This window comes from Sebastes fasciatus, chromosome 7 (genome assembly GCF_043250625.1).
Source record: "Sebastes fasciatus isolate fSebFas1 chromosome 7, fSebFas1.pri, whole genome shotgun sequence".
In the NCBI taxonomy this organism is placed as follows: Eukaryota; Metazoa; Chordata; class Actinopteri; order Perciformes; family Sebastidae; genus Sebastes; species Sebastes fasciatus.
Window position 1 is genome coordinate 35,067,761 of NC_133801.1, and position 15,518 is coordinate 35,083,278.

At 40.3% G+C, this 15,518-nt stretch overlaps 2 protein-coding genes across 14 annotated transcripts in view; both read left to right on the plus strand.

Moving 5' to 3' along the window:
* Positions 1-3,170, plus strand: part of stim1a (stromal interaction molecule 1a) — a 31,968-nt gene extending 28,798 nt beyond the window's left edge. For 9 of the 12 annotated variants that reach the window (XM_074640468.1, XM_074640473.1, XM_074640472.1 and 6 more), the window contains one exon: positions 321-3,170. In XM_074640468.1, the coding sequence (XP_074496569.1) occupies positions 321-822 (502 nt within the window). In that variant the 3' untranslated portion in view covers positions 823-3,170. The remainder of the gene's footprint in view (positions 1-320) is intronic. The other 3 variants (XM_074640480.1, XM_074640479.1, XM_074640478.1) reach the window with 3 other exon arrangements.
* Positions 3,171-3,419: 249 nt separating this feature from the next.
* On the plus strand, positions 3,420-15,226 carry LOC141770679 (protein sel-1 homolog 3). 2 transcript variants are annotated; one of them, XM_074640467.1, is made up of 23 exons: positions 3,420-3,593; positions 3,679-4,144; positions 5,557-5,683; positions 5,767-5,888; positions 5,980-6,095; positions 6,193-6,254; positions 6,352-6,484; positions 6,567-6,702; positions 6,814-6,951; positions 8,568-8,773; positions 8,865-9,044; positions 9,645-9,764; positions 9,963-10,103; positions 10,982-11,044; positions 11,177-11,350; positions 11,434-11,561; positions 11,655-11,738; positions 11,833-11,923; positions 12,003-12,090; positions 12,195-12,292; positions 12,411-12,538; positions 12,637-12,739; positions 14,646-15,226. In XM_074640467.1, exons 1-23 carry the CDS (start codon positions 3,540-3,542, stop codon positions 14,733-14,735), a joined length of 3,048 nt encoding a protein of 1,015 aa, XP_074496568.1. In that variant the 5' UTR covers positions 3,420-3,539; the 3' UTR covers positions 14,736-15,226. The 2 variants fall into 2 exon arrangements, with proteins under 2 accessions (XP_074496568.1, XP_074496567.1); XM_074640466.1 differs by having other exon boundaries at positions 6,567-6,951.
* Positions 15,227-15,518: the final 292 nt, after the last annotated feature.

A 15,518-nucleotide genomic window follows, 5' to 3' on the forward strand; every position in this document is an offset into this window, starting at 1 on the left:
AGGTACCTTCATCTGTCCATTTAATTTTTTCGTGCTTTCTTTAGTTTTCCTTTTCTTTCATTCATTTTGCTTCCACATCGTTGCACCTGATGAGGCATTACAGAAAATAAGCATCCTGTACATCTTTTTCAACCTCTCAGTGTTCCTGTTCTTTGCCTGCACAACTAACAAGTGTGGAGTTCCATTGTCCAGTCTGTGCCCGGCGTGTGTCCATGGCTTTGCAGGCATAGTGTAGATAAACCCCAGCATGAAGGGCTTCAACTTTAAACTTTTTTTTTTTCCTCATTTCCTCTAAGTTGTGTTTTTTTTTACCCCCACAGGGACCTAAATCGCTCTGACTCCGACTCCTCCCTGTCACTCTCCCAAGTTGGTGATCGGCTATCTGCCTACAGCTCCAAAGGCCACCTAATCAAGCCCACCTCTCTCATGCACGGCCTGTCGAGCCGCGCAGATGACACCGTCTCTCTGCATGCTCACACCCCCAACGGAGGGAACCGCATTCACGAGGTCAGTCCTTCAGAGCTTGTCCCCGACAGCCCCATTCTCATGAAGAAGGTGTACGGCACGGAGCAATCTCCCAGCGTGGGAGAGATCAACAGTCTGTCAGAGTCGTCCCGCTCCCTCAGCCCCAACTCCACTGAACCTGACACACCGTCACCTACAGGAGGGCAGCCGGGGCCGAAGGGCAACACCCGCATCCCGCAGCTGTCCTCCAAGAAGAGCCCGCTGGAGGAGGACAGCGGCTCTACGGGAGAAGACACAGATTCCACTGCCAGCCGCAAGAAACACACCTTCAAGATCTTCAAGAAACAGAGGAAATAAGGGCTACATGAACTACCGGCTGTCAAAGCTGATTGATTCCTCTGGTCTGTTTTTGAAAAAAAAAAAAAAAGTTTTGTGGGTTCATTAATGGTCAAACGATGGCACAATTTGTTGCCGTTGCGTCTTTTTGTAGGTACGACACCTACTCTAAGAAACTGTGGGAGCAACCAGCTGTTCAGTTTTATCTGCTTACTTGGTCAATGTTGAATATGTGGGGAATGGGAAGGTTTGTATATTGGAATGTAAAGTATTATTTATTCTGCAGGAAGTTGTGCCGGTCTCAAAGGGAAACGTGTCTCCCAGTTGATTTTTCTTTCTTGTTCTACAATCTATAACATTTTGCATGTCTTCACTTTTGTTTGACTGATACTCGAATGCTCTTAGTGTTTGCTTGGTTCTTGTCGTTAACCTGAGGAGACAACACTTGATGTTTCTTTTATTACTACCTAACCACCTAGCCCACAAATCCAAAGTGAATGTGCACTCCTTTTCCCTTCCCCCACTGAATACTTTGTTTTTATTGACGGTTACATGTTTTTCTGTCTTTTGTTGTCTTCTTCTTGGCAGAGCAAATGACGCATTCAGGAGATCCTCAGACAGACGAGTGTATATATACACCAGCTTGGACTGGTATATTAGCGACTTTATACATTTTTGACAGCCAAAAGTGGATTTTAAGTGCAGTTTGAGCACAGCAATAGCAGCTAGTTGATGTGATTTAGACTCCCTAGAAGTGAAAAACAATAAAGATTAAAAACGCTTAATAATTTTCATTTGATCTCATCCAAGAACACCAGGATGACATCACCTCCCTGTCATCAATTACAAAAGGATCTGCAGCATTAGCTTTATTTTTTGTATTTAGGTGTTGAGCACATGACATTGAGAGAGAGAGAAGTACTTTGCTTAAATGTCCAGCTTTTAAACAATGTCAACAAGTTTAACCACCGGCTAATATTTGGATTAACACTCATCCTCCCGGAGCAGGAAGTGATCGAGTGATTGAATTTCCTGGATTAAATGTCCATCTTGGATTATCATTAGACAGTTACCAAAAACATAAATACCAATGAGACTGTGTGACGATGAACTTTTATCTTTGTATTTGAATTTGAAAATGAGGATCCTACTTTGGAGTAAGTGTACAGTATATACCATGAAAACACAACCTATTTAGCAGAGATGTTAACACAAAGCGCTTGAAGCACTTTTTTATTCAACTGTTAAAGAAAGTTAACTGTTTTGCTTATGAAAATTATTATTTTAAAAGATTAAAACCTAAACATATTACACTTAATTTGATGAATAGGTGCGAGTTTAACTTGGGTTTTGGTGCCAGCTGTCTCTCGTCGTATTGTTTCTGTTTTATGACTATTTAGGTGGACAATGTCAGTAAGAGATGGGTGCTGGTAAGGGCTATAGTTACAAGGCAAAATCATTTGCTCTGTGCAAGATAGACATTTTTCAAGTTGTAGCAACTTTGTAATCCACCTGTTTTGGAAGATTTAGCTCAACAAGTTCCGGAAGCAGAAGACCAATTGTGTCAAAGTGCTAAATCATCATTTCTGTCCGAGGCCTTTGTGTTTGTGGTGTGTTCGGCCCTGTGAGCCCCCTCTACACAGAACCACGTGACATGTATACAGTCTGCAATGTATATCCTGAATGTCCTAGGGTATTGTTTCTGTAACGGTACTATCAGTACAGTATGTTTACATTTGTTACAGATAATCTCTATCCTCAGATTACCACAACAAAGAACAATGTGCCAGTTTTAATATTGACAGCTTCATATGAGCACAGAACTATGCATCAGTAGCTGTAGATGATTACTAAAGTAGTAAGGACGCCAGCACACTCGGGGTGTTCCTGACAAATGAACAACCAAAAAGTGCTGCAGAAGACACAGTCGGCCTCCCCCAGCCTCATAATGTAACCGGTGGTTTGGATGTACAACACATGTTTGAATATTTTATTTTAGAAACCAACTTAAAAGAAAAACAAAATCAATTTCCTACTGGTACTTTTTAAAGTGTCGTTTGTACCTCTTTTGCACGACAGAGCCGTAAATGGATTATTCCATCTGAATGTGCGTGAGCGTGTGTCCGTCTGCTCCCAGTATAATGCACTGTAACGTTGATGCATGTCAACTGCTGTAACAAAACCTATATTGGGTTAAAAGAGTGGATCAGCTTAAGCTCTTTTTCTTTCTCTTTTTCTTTTGAGCTTCTATTTATGAATACACACACACAGTATATTTGTATAGAGAAAATGATAATTTTGCATCTTCTGTGATGGTCTAGACTTTTATGGCACTCCTGCATGATAGCAATAAACTATTTTGAATGAAAGATGAGTTGGTTTTGTTGTAGACATTACACCACATGCTGCACAATACTCAGGGCACCACCTCTCATTTATAAATAAAAAAAATCTCTTAAATATCATTTCTCAAAGATGGCAGTGTACTCTACTCGTTGTTTGTCCCAAAACAAATAATATAATTATTTTATAAATGGGTATGCAACCCAATTCACAAAGCTCCACCCTAACTGCTCTGTGTGTATAGCAGTTAGGGTGGGACTATGTGCTGTTAAATATTGACTTATGCTTCAACAGCAGTGAGGTGGAGCAGGATGAAGTCCGGATCTTGAGGCTTCTTGTTTCTTTGCAGCTTGAAAATCTTTAATGGAGAGATTAATGAAAAGACTTTATCAACCATGGATTTTCATACACTGTACAAATACATCTGTGTGTTTGGTCTCAGTATGCAGGTAGGAGCAGCTTTTCCTTCATGATCTGTGATGATCTGCTTTTAACAGATTTCATCAGCTAATATGTGTCTTCTGCCTCTCACAGATCGTCCGGGGTTTAGACGAGGTGACGCTCCTGAATCCTCCAGAGGAGCCTCTTCCAGACCATCTTTTGGAAGTACTTTACTCCTGTGATGAACCTGCTATAGTACAGCTGGACTGTATCGTATCCTTTGAAACTGGCATCACTTACACAGTCCTGCTCCAACAGTGGAGCTGCGTCCCTGGTGACCCTGAAGTAAAGACTCTGAAGCTGAACTTGCCAGATTGGTTGGTGTATCAAGCTGATGGGATTATTCCAGACTCCCAGTGGATGCTGAGTTGCATCCTCCGAGCGTCCATCAGATACAGTGGATTTGATGACACTGTCGCAGCTCAGGATGTGGCAACTTTGCAGCCTAAACCTTTTTTCAGTCGACCTGTCAAACAGCATCAACTGTGCATTTCCTGGAGTACACAAATGCTGCAATTAACTCAACGGTTTTCAAAAAAACAATGCCCTTTGGAGCAAGGTAAGGCTGGAGGAGTGAATTTAAAGCTGCAATAAACTGCACATGTGGACAAAGGCACCTAAAAATCCAAAATATTTTAAAGGGAGCATTGAAAAAATCTAAAATTTCTTCCATCAACATTTAAAGGCAGGGTTGGTAATGTTGGTTTTTGAAAATGATCCGAGCAGAAAAACCCAGCCCGGTGTTGCCAGCTCTTTTCCACTGAAAGCAGCTATCAGCACTAGCTCCAAAAGTCCCTAAATCTAGCGACAAAGTCACCAAGTTGGCAACACTGACAGCCCGTCCCTTCAGGCCTCCCTCCAAAGCCACCCCCCCAAAAATTATCTTAATGAACATATACAATGAATATGGCTATAGGGAATGGATATCACAGAGCTACGGTAGACCATCATTATCCGTCACTAGTCGATTCATCTGTCATCTGTCATTCGTTCATCATAAGAAATGTAAAAGTACGTGCGAAAGATGAATACCCACATAAATAGAAGCTGACAGGCAAAGGGGCGTTATAATTTATTATAAAATTGAAGTTAGTTAATGATATTGATTCTTATGAATTAGGAGGACCTCGACAGTTTGTCACCCATTACGGTCACTGATGTGTTTTGGCATTAGTGAACACCTGTCAGCAGTTCCAAATAAGTAAATCTTTGGAGGCCAATGTCCAATTTACAAACGGGTAGGTATATGACCTTCAGATCTACAAGCTACATGCCAACTACACAATCATTCGGACAAAGATAAGTTAGCTAATGTTATGCTAACGGAATACCAACAAAATTTTGGCTAATACTGCATATTTAATCTACTGCATACTTAATCTACTGCATATTTAATCTATTGCATATTTAACCCGGTATCTTGCAAAATGTAACCCATAACGTAAGCCTACCTTTGTGTCTATATCATATATACTACAATTTGGCTTTTGAATCTTAATCACTGTTTAGTGTTTTGTGTTATCTTTTGACACTTGCAGTAAACAGCCAGCGGATGGCACTTTTAACCTTTATCCTCCAAAAAGACTGCGGTGAGTGAGAGAGTGAGTCCAGATAGACAGACAGGTAGCCCGTCCAATCATTTCATTTGGGCCGAATAAAATGATTGGACGGGCTTATTACAGTCCTGCTACGGCCACTGATACCGGATTTCTTTTTTCCCTTTTTTGTCAGAGCATTTGATTTATCGATTGCTGTCGGGATCTAAAGAGAGTTTCAACAAATATAACAAAAAATGTTTTTGAAGAATGTTACCAACCCTAACTTTAAGAAGCAGAGAACACCGTCCTCAGATATGCAGATGATTTTAGGACACTATAGTGGTCTGGAAAGGATGATCGTGTTTTTAGATGATTAGGGGATAAAAATCTTGTTGTCTTCAAAATCTCATCCAAAACATTTCATGTCATTCAGAAACGGTGCATTTCCTGTCTGCAATGTATGCATCAACTGGAGAAAGCTTTGGTATCACGAAGACACTGGCCTCTTATAGTAATGAGGTGCTGGAGTATATGCGTGTTAAAGCCATCTCCTTTCCATGGTAAGACAACAAAGGTTAACTTAGCTTTCTCTTCTGGTAATGCAGATATTATTTTAACCAAGTGTGCTTTGCATTTTTGCCAGGTGCATGTTCTCCATGTGGATCTTCGTGACCAGATACTGCAAGGACAACATGTGTGGACTGTTTTACCATATAGACTCTCATAACAACTATGTCACACCAACAGTGTTCCTCAAAAAAACAGGTTTCTCTCATCTCTCAGATATTCTCATCCTGTAACAACACGTTGTCATTATCTGAACTTCCATTAGTCATTGTCTCATATATACATGCAGGCCAGCTGCACATCCAGATGGATGGAGAGTCTGAGGGATCCTCTGCGTTCATCCCTCCATTCAAGGTGCCTTTAAGTGAGTGGTGCCAAATCAGTGTGATGTTGCACGGCAGAGTGGTGAGTAGTCTCTTATTGACAGAAGATGTCCTTACAGTGTGTAAATAATGGTGACAATGAAAAATAAAGTGGTCCTTGTCGTGTGTGTGCGTCTCAGGTGACTGCCTCCATGGTGAGCATGAATACGGAGCAGAGAGCGGTTCATTCAATGGAGCATGTGTAAGTCTACTTCTGACATTAAAGGACATTAACATAAGAAATCAAAAATGCACTTGAAGTGTATCTGTTCTCAACATGTCTGCATTGTGTCTTACAGGATGGGGCATAATGTCGTGCTGGATGACACAGAAGGATATTTTGTGATTGGTGGAGGGAAATACATAAGAGGTGTGGAAGGTTATTTTGGGCCATTGGTTTACTACCGCAACAGAATACCACCTCACAGTAGGGTAAAGTACTGCACCTGCCCACGGTCATTGTCTATGTCGATTATTTATTACATGTGAGTGTAATTGTTCTCCTCTTCTCCAGCCTGAAGTTGTTCTTCCAGATGTTATCAAGACCGTGAACCTGACCGGATGGCTGCAGACCTGTCAAGAATTTCGTCTGGAAATGGATGTCAAAATCAGTGGCTATTTTGTCAAGGCCGAACAGGGGGCAGAGTCTGGTAGTAGTAAGCTTATATATCCACTAGATGGTGTTAGAGTTAATGTATCTGAAATATTCTCTGCAGAGCCCCATGAATGTGCAAAGAAACTGTCTATGATGTTTTCTTCAGGGACCTGTTTGGATGCTTTCCGTGAGTGGATGGTAAAGGACAGACTGCCATCAACGTCACAGTGCGAGCTGTGGGAAGCGACTGTCCCTCATAGAAGACAAGCTGCAAAACTGGCCAAGTTGCTGGCTTTCAAATATGGTAAGAGACAAGCCGCACAAAATGAATTTGTCTTGAATTGGTACAAAATATGAGATACTTCTACAACACTGAAATAGATTACAGGACAGATTTAACCCTGTGAAGGGGAACCATCTTTCACAGTGAGTACTTCTACTTCCACTGGTATTATTAGTTTAAACAAGTAAGGTTTAAAATAGAGGATCTTTTGTATTTTCTTAACTCCTGAATATCCAGTTTCCCCCTTTAATTTTCCCTTAAGCAGAATCAGAATCAGGGTTATTTTGCCAAGTATTTACAGACATGGAATTTGATACATACATGTGTATGTTTTTTATGCAGCTCTCTCAGTTTACTTACACAGAATAGAAATAACAGAATAAAAGAACACAGAAATAAAAATAAAAAAGAAGTGTTCATACAAGTGTTTGGAAGATGTAACAATACAAATGGAGCAAATAAATAAATACCAGATGGATATACGTGGAGTAGATGATTATGTGCAACGTGTACATAATCAATATGTCAATATACTGTATGTACAGTGAGTATGATTTATTGACATATTGACATATTACAATATGTACATGAAGTGACAGATGATGTACATATTACAATAAATGTGAATTAAAGACTGTAAATTCTAATCTAAAAATGTGCATTAAAGACTGTAAGAATTATAATCTGTAACAGCAGCAGTGGATATTTGGTGTTAAAGGGTTACTGACGGTGTATGACTGGTTAAAGGTCCCATATCGTGCTCATTTTCAGGTTCATACTTGTATTTTGTGTTTCTACTAGAACATGTTTACGTGCTGTAATGTTAAAAAAAACGGTATTTTCCTCATACTGTCTGCCTGAATATGCCCTTTATTTACCCTCTGTCTGAAACGCTCTGTTTTAGTGCATTTCAACAGAATTGCAACAGAATTGCGTTGCCTGGCAACAGTTTGGGTCCATGTTTACTTCCTGCCAGCTGATGTCATTAACATCCACTGCAACCAGGAATAAACTGGGACACATTTAGAATGTTTACATTTAAAACCCTGTAATGGTCTAAATATTGTTTATTTGTGACATCACAAATGGACAGAAATCTTGACGGCTTGTTTCAAACGCACAATTTCTGAATACGGGCTGTGTGTATTTCTCTGTATATTGAGCGCTTTGATGCTTTCACAGTATTTATAAAGCACTTAAACCTGCTTTATAATATAAAAGACATGAAAATCTTACTTTTTACAATATGTCCCCTTTAAGCTTGGGAAAATCACCCTATGACACAGTCCTGAGCTGATTATTACTGCATATATAGTATATTCTGTATTAGCTTGTTCCAACTCTAAATTGAAGCTATTTGATCTTTACACTGAATTAAATAGTGAAACTCATTCCATCAAGTGGAAATACTCTAAATGTGTTGTGAATCATTTTATACACATTTCTCCAAACAAACAAAGTTGAACAAAGTTTGGCAGCACAGCATGAGTTTGTATAATGACTGACTGACCTACTTGCCTGTGAAGGGGCTGAGTAAACAATTTGAATAGGTTTAATTCACCGATGCAGACTGATGATATTCGTGCGTTATTTACTTTTACAAAGCACTGAAATCATTTCAATTCCTGACTTTGCAGGAGAAAGGAGAGCAAGCCTGCCAGCTGTGGGCAGAGCACTGTACTCCTTATCGCTCCATAAGCTGAGCAGAGCGAGCAGCACCGGCGTGGTCAGCACAATATTACCACTGCTGCTCCAAGCCGGCTGCTTAGCTGATAACCGAGCTCTGCACATGGCGTCGCTGCTCTACAGTGCTGGCCTGGGAGTCGAGGAACAGCCCAATAAGGTGTGTGCTACTGGGTCAGATGTAGCAGAGCTCTGCCTGGGGTGAACACTTGTTTTAAAAGTATCCTCTCATGCCCTTGTGTTTGGTACAGGCTTGGCTCCTGGCCCTGCTGGCAGCCCAGAAGGATGATCGATTAGCACTCCTGCATCTCGGGCACCTGCACCACCAGGGCCTCCATGGCCTCCCCACAGATTCAGACCTGGCCTATGCATATTATGCAAACATTGCTAAACAGACAACTTTAGACCGTCACAATCCCACACCACAGCAGGTAATGTGTGTGTTTGTAACTGGATGACTTGGTGTGCTTATTTCACATGTCTTGTTTAATCCAAAAGTAATACAATTCTACTGTATGTTGAACCAAAAGCTTACCACTGGAGTTCTTTTTTACATTCATATCTGTTACCTTTCTACAGTATGTGAGTCATATTATATTATATATTTGTGAAAATATAACACAAAATATCAGAGAACAGTATGTGTACAATATGTTCTATAATAACTGGCAGTGTCAGACGTACAGTAATTGTAATGCAGAGGCGAGGAGGACACATAGCTGTGGGCTTATTACAACATATGAGCTGATATTGTGATATGGTAATACATTTTCTGCTCCCCTCTCTGTGGCTATAGTTTTCAGATTTCCATCATTAATAAGTGTACCGCTGTCACTGTTTTCCATACCAAGAGAGATAGCAGATTGATAAATTTAGTAATATTACAGTGCTCAAAAGTGCTTCATGTTTTATTTAAAGCACAGAGCTTCATTTCTGGATTATTTGCAACTGTTTTAGGAAGGAAGGACACAAAAGAAAAGAAAATCCATTGACTTTTACATGTGTTTTCTCTCTTTTTTTATTTTCTTTAGACATTTGTTGAGGCTGTTTACTTAAACAATGATGAGGTGTTGGATTTCCAGACCAGTGAAGACCATCATCTGTTCCAGTGGCTGAAACTGCAGGCACGCAGGGGAGCAGCTGAAGCCGAGGTACTCTGCTCTGTCATCTCTGCTCTATATACACAAGCACAGAAAGTCAGATAAAAACAAATGCGACAAGAAGAAGAAATGAGGCCTCAAACTGTAGGTTTGTGTCTCAAATTAGACATTTAAGGGTGAAAGTAAATGGCCACAGACAAATGTTTTATCGTGTCATTTTTTAGTAATAATTCAGCAACTGTTTTGCAGCAAACGGTTGCCCGGATGCTGTTCTGGGGTCAGCAGGGAGTGTCTCCAGACATCCAGAAGGCTGTGAGACACTATGAAAGGGGAGCTGTCCAGTGGGAGGACCCGGTGTCAATGTATGACTATGGCATAGTCCTACTGCAGGTGACAACTACACCTGATGTACAATGAGAAACATTTCAATGTATATCAAAGCCAATCCTGACCAATTTGGTGCCATAGGCAAGATTTCAGCTGGTGCTCCTTACATCGCTGCCAATTCCACCACCAATCATTGTGCTCATACTCAGAAACTGCTTAGCTTTGAGTCTAAGTTATGCAGATCACACGTTAATTAAATTAGTGAACGTTACTATTGTCCAAAGCAAGCTAGTAGCACTCTGCTTCAACAGTAACTACTATGCAATAAAATATTCTGTTGCTGCGTGCAGCTCAGAAAATAGGGCCTATTTAAAGAAACAGGGTGCAACATTTCGGAGGATCTGGGGGAGTAAATGGAATGTCATTTTCATAAATGTGTTTTCATCACTGTATAATCAGTGTTTTCGTTAGCTTGGAATGAGCCCTACATAGGGGGGTCCTCTTCAAACTAAACACCGGCTCTAGAGAGAGCCCTTTTGCATTTTTACGTTACCTGAAGGCCACCGTAGTTCTCCGACACGCTTGTGAAACTGCTGTAACGTGAGCCGCAGAGTGCAAAAACCATGGTACCACTAGCCACCGTCTGATGGCTGTTGCTCCTATAGTAGTGTTATTACGGTAAGGACGGCCTCTAAGTGAGGCGAACGGCGTTATCACGGTTTTGCATTCGGCGGCTCACATTAACGCAGTCTTTTTTTTTGGTAATATTTCAAAACAACATTATTAAAATAGTATTAGTAAAAATAGTAAAAGGCACCCCTAGTGCCTACAACCAGTGCCGGCTCTGATGTGTATTTTAATCTACTTAAAGAGTACTCCTTCCTTTGATTTATCATTTAGTATTGGCTTTTATTATAAAATATTAATTTGTTTCTTTGTAGGGACATGGGGTTGAAAAGGACATTCCAAAAGCTCTAACTTTCCTGAAGAAAGCAATGGACCAGGTTTTGTATGATTAAATGTTAATTACTAATTTCTTATCTATACTTTAACACTAGGAGTCCACTTTCTGTTGCAAAAAAAACATTTAAAGTTTGCACTCCTTATATTGCTTCTTACAATATTGTGTCTCACAGGACTTTGTTCCTGCCATCAATGCCCTAGCCTGGTACTATGAGCATTTTGAGAAGGACTACGAGCAGGCGGTGCAGCTGTGGGAGCGGGCTGATCTCCTCGAGTGTCCAGACGCTGCTTTGAATCTCGGTGTCATGCACTCACAGGGTCTGTATCCGCGAAAAGCTGCTGACCAGGTTAGCGAGTATGAATGCTCTCTGTGATCATCTACTACTAGGTTTACAGACTAGAATGCTGATTTAATTTGTCTTTCTGACAGTTCATGGCCTATCAGTACTATCGGAAGTCTGCAGAAAGAGGGCACATCAGGGGAGCAGTTCACCTCGCTAGCATCTGGACCACTGGGATACCTGGACGCGTCGACAGACGTCCATCAGATGCCCTTTTGTTAGCTGCTTACCCTTTTATTTATTTCACTTCACATGTATGATTTGTCCTTACATTGTGTCGTGACTCAAGTCACTTTTTAACTGACTGCAGGTGGGTAAAGTGGGCAGCCGAGCACAACGGATACCTGGGCAGCATCTTGCGGAAGGCCTTGGATTCATATCTCAAGAGTGACATGTAATCTGTTTCTCCATTCACACTTGTCACGATCCTGAATGATCAAGCCACTCAATTACAGTTGCAGCAAATTAACATTCTAGCTTTTCAACAGGTTCTGCTCACTGTTATATTACCTCATGGCTGCTGAGTGCGGGTACTCACCTGCTCAATTCAATGTGGCATATCTATGTGAACAAAATACGGTGAGTTAACTCTATTAGTGGTGGCTTTATTCATTCTTGTCACAAAAAAATAAACTTTTTTCACTCTGGATGTCCCTAGTTAGGTTTTCTGGATCCTGCTGTTGCATCAAACTGTATGTGGAGATATTACAACCGTACAATACAAAGTCAAAATCCTGACACTTATGGTAAATAACTATCCTTTGGGGCTTCAGTATTTGGAAACTTGTGTGGAAACATTCCTACTTTAGAGCTTCTTTTTTTTTAACCTCTAATTCTGCAACCTCTCCAGCCTTCATTAGGATGGGTGACCTGTTGTGCGAGGGGCAGAAAGACTTGTATTCTGCAGCAGTGATGTACACGCTGGCAGCAGTAAGGAACGAGCCACAGGTCTGCTTCTTTTAAATTGATTTTCTTGCTGTGTGTATATATTTTTTTTCAAGCTAGTATTTATTCATAATTGAGCGTGGATGTACGTGTGTGTATAAACCGTACTGTTCTTCCACAGGGATGGTACAACCTTGGCCTCCTTGCTGAGGAGGGTTACAGGCTGCCACTGTCGGTATTGATTGACCTTGGTCTTTCAGAGCTGTACCTGGCAGACAACAGTTTGCTCCTGAGTGCTTTGTACAAAAGGTGGGTTGTGTGTGTATATCAGCTGTGTAAGTTCGGTGCAGTGTACTTTTTTCAACGTAAATCTGTAAGAAAAATAGTTCTATATTCTCTTCCAAAAGATGCAGAGACTCAGAAAATACAGATTCATACTTGCCGTGCAGCCTCGCCCTCTTCAATGTGTATCTTCAATCATTCCAAAGGGACTACAGGGCTGCTATTAAGGTCAGTGTGATATCCTCAAGATACATTTGTAACAAGTAAAAGTCAACAAGTAAATATTTGACTCAAGTAAAATGCAGAAGTATTATCAGCAATACATAAAGTATCACAAATGAAAGTTCTAATTTTGCAAAATAGGACTTTTCAAAGTGTATTTTATAATTTCAGTTATATTATTTTATCATCATTATTGGTGCATTAAAATGTAAATAGCATTTTAGTTTTTGTCTTTGGGTGGTTGAGTGTTTGCACATGCCGATAACTTGTAATAAAATGTTCTATATGAATAAAAGTACCTTGCTGATAATTAATATTATTATCATCTATTCATCTATAGAAGCTTCAACACATCAACTCATTAATCTGTAACATTTGTAACATTGTCATTTAACATTTAGGTTGAAACAAATGCAGTATGTAATATTTAGTGTATTAATTCATTTTGTAGCTGGTCACTAACTATTATATTTCCTTTTCGTTGGGTACTTTAAAGGTGCTCTATACCAGGGGTGCACACACTTTTTCAGCATGCGAGCTACTTATAAAATGACCAAGTAAAAATGATCTACCTACTATAAAAATGCAAAACATATATTTATTTATAAATATATTGAGTATTCTTTATATGTACAATATATGTTGGTGTACCTTGCATAACTGCATGAACCCATATTGTACAATATAACTCTGTACATTCTTTGTCATTACCTTACTCTGATGACTTGCACTGAATGGAATCAGCCAGGGATGCATAGTCCGGACAGTAGCTGCTGATAGCCAGCCTCAAGCACACTTCCAAATGATCATCAGTCAAGGTGGAACGGTATTTGGACTTAATAATCTTCATGTGGGAAAAGGCTGACTTGCATAAATAAGTGGAGCCGAATAATGCAGTCAAGGAGGTAGCACATTTCCTCATGTTGAGGTACTTTTCCTCTGTGAGTAAGTTCCAGAACTGTCCATGGGCCCTGGACTTAAGCTGAATGTCAGCTTGTAGTGTCAAAATCTCATCCTCCACTCCAGATGAGTTCAGGTGAAACAGTGTTGCAATTTTTGATGCGAGTGAATCAGCCTCAGCATCTTCCCGAAAAGGGTAGCACATGAATGTAGCGACTTGCTCCAGTAAAACAAAGTCTTGAAAGCGTCTGTCAAACTCTGACAGACAGTTCTCAATCTGCTCTGATAGGCTGACGTCTATTTTTTTATTTATTTTTTTAATGCCATGCGATCTACCCACACTACCTTCGCGATCGACCGGTAGATCGCGATCGACGTATTGGGCACCCCTGCTCTATACGATATCCAGAGCATTAATATAGCAGCAAATAACTATTGTCTATGAAAAGAGGAGTAATGTCTACTTGAGCAGAGAATGAAGTCTGTGTCTGTTGTAATCCGAACTTCTCCGTGCTTTGTTGTCATAGCTGGGCCGGCTGCACGTGGCTTTTAGTGCATGCGAGCGTGCCCCACTGGCTAGCTCACGGCCAGTTACAGCTGATAACACCGTCCCGACCGACGGTGCAGTTGCGGAAACGTAGCTCCCACTATCTGCTTCTCCCTCAGGTCAACACTGTTGTTTTCACTGTTAGTGCTATAAGCACCATTAGCTGTGAGCCGCTGGCTCAGCACTCGCCATGTTGAGAGCCAGGCAGAGGCAATAAAAATGCCAATCTTGCATTTAGCACCTTAAATTTATAAGAATGCATCAAATTGTATAACCCAATCATAGAAAAAAAACTTAATTTTAAAGAAACTATGGCTGACAGATAATGTAGTTCAATAGCACAATATTTCACTATGAAATGTAGAAAAAAGTAGGCTACAGTTACTTTCCACCACTGGCCAAAGTGCAGCGGCATTATTGTGATGTAACATCTTGCTGACATTTTGGTCATGTTATTCCCCACAGTTCTCCACTGCTGTTGTCGTGGTTGCAGCTCCAACGATATTCTTAATCGTCCTCGGTGTGCTCAGGAGTCATGGCCTGTCTCGCAACTAGAGCCAAGATTCTTAATAAGGATGTTCAGTGCAACAAACTCAGGGACTAAGCAGCAAAGTCAACCTGCACAGCAACAGCATTTTGTATTAGTTTACATCTGTTTACTATGGGATCACTGTAAAGAACAAATGTGAATGGACTCCAGGCTCCTCTGTTATATACCTTCAATCTTCAACCTACACATTTGTTGATGCAGTTTTCCAGTTTTCAATCACTTTTGTCTGGACCGATCTCCCACTGTTTAAAAGGTCAAAATTCAATCTTAACGGCAAATTTGTGTCATCACAATTAGAAGTCCGTAAGCCTGGCAGGCAATAATACAATTTATAAGGTCGTTCAAAACCATTGTCCTCCCTGGCTCCAATACACTGCAACATTGATTTTGATTGATTTAAGATATGGGAAGACCGGGAGATTTTAAGTCTTCACAAGTCAGATGTTATTGTTGTTTATTTGTTGAAAATCATAATAAATATATTGTTAAAAAAAATCTGTCTTTTATTATGTACAATTTGCACACAACACACTGCTGCTCATCAATATGGAAAACAAGTATGCCCGAGAATTTCCAGCAACTCATATTCTACAAACCAAAATCAAGCAAGCAATTACAGACACTTCTCATGAGACCAGATCCATACAACAGTCAACATCTCATTAACACCAGGCAGACAAGTTTGTTGGAATGAATCGGAATTTGCTGGGGCTAATGATGGTAAGGATGGGATAAAAATAGAAATTTGTAATCAGACAAAAATAGACGTGGTATCAGTGCCATTGAGC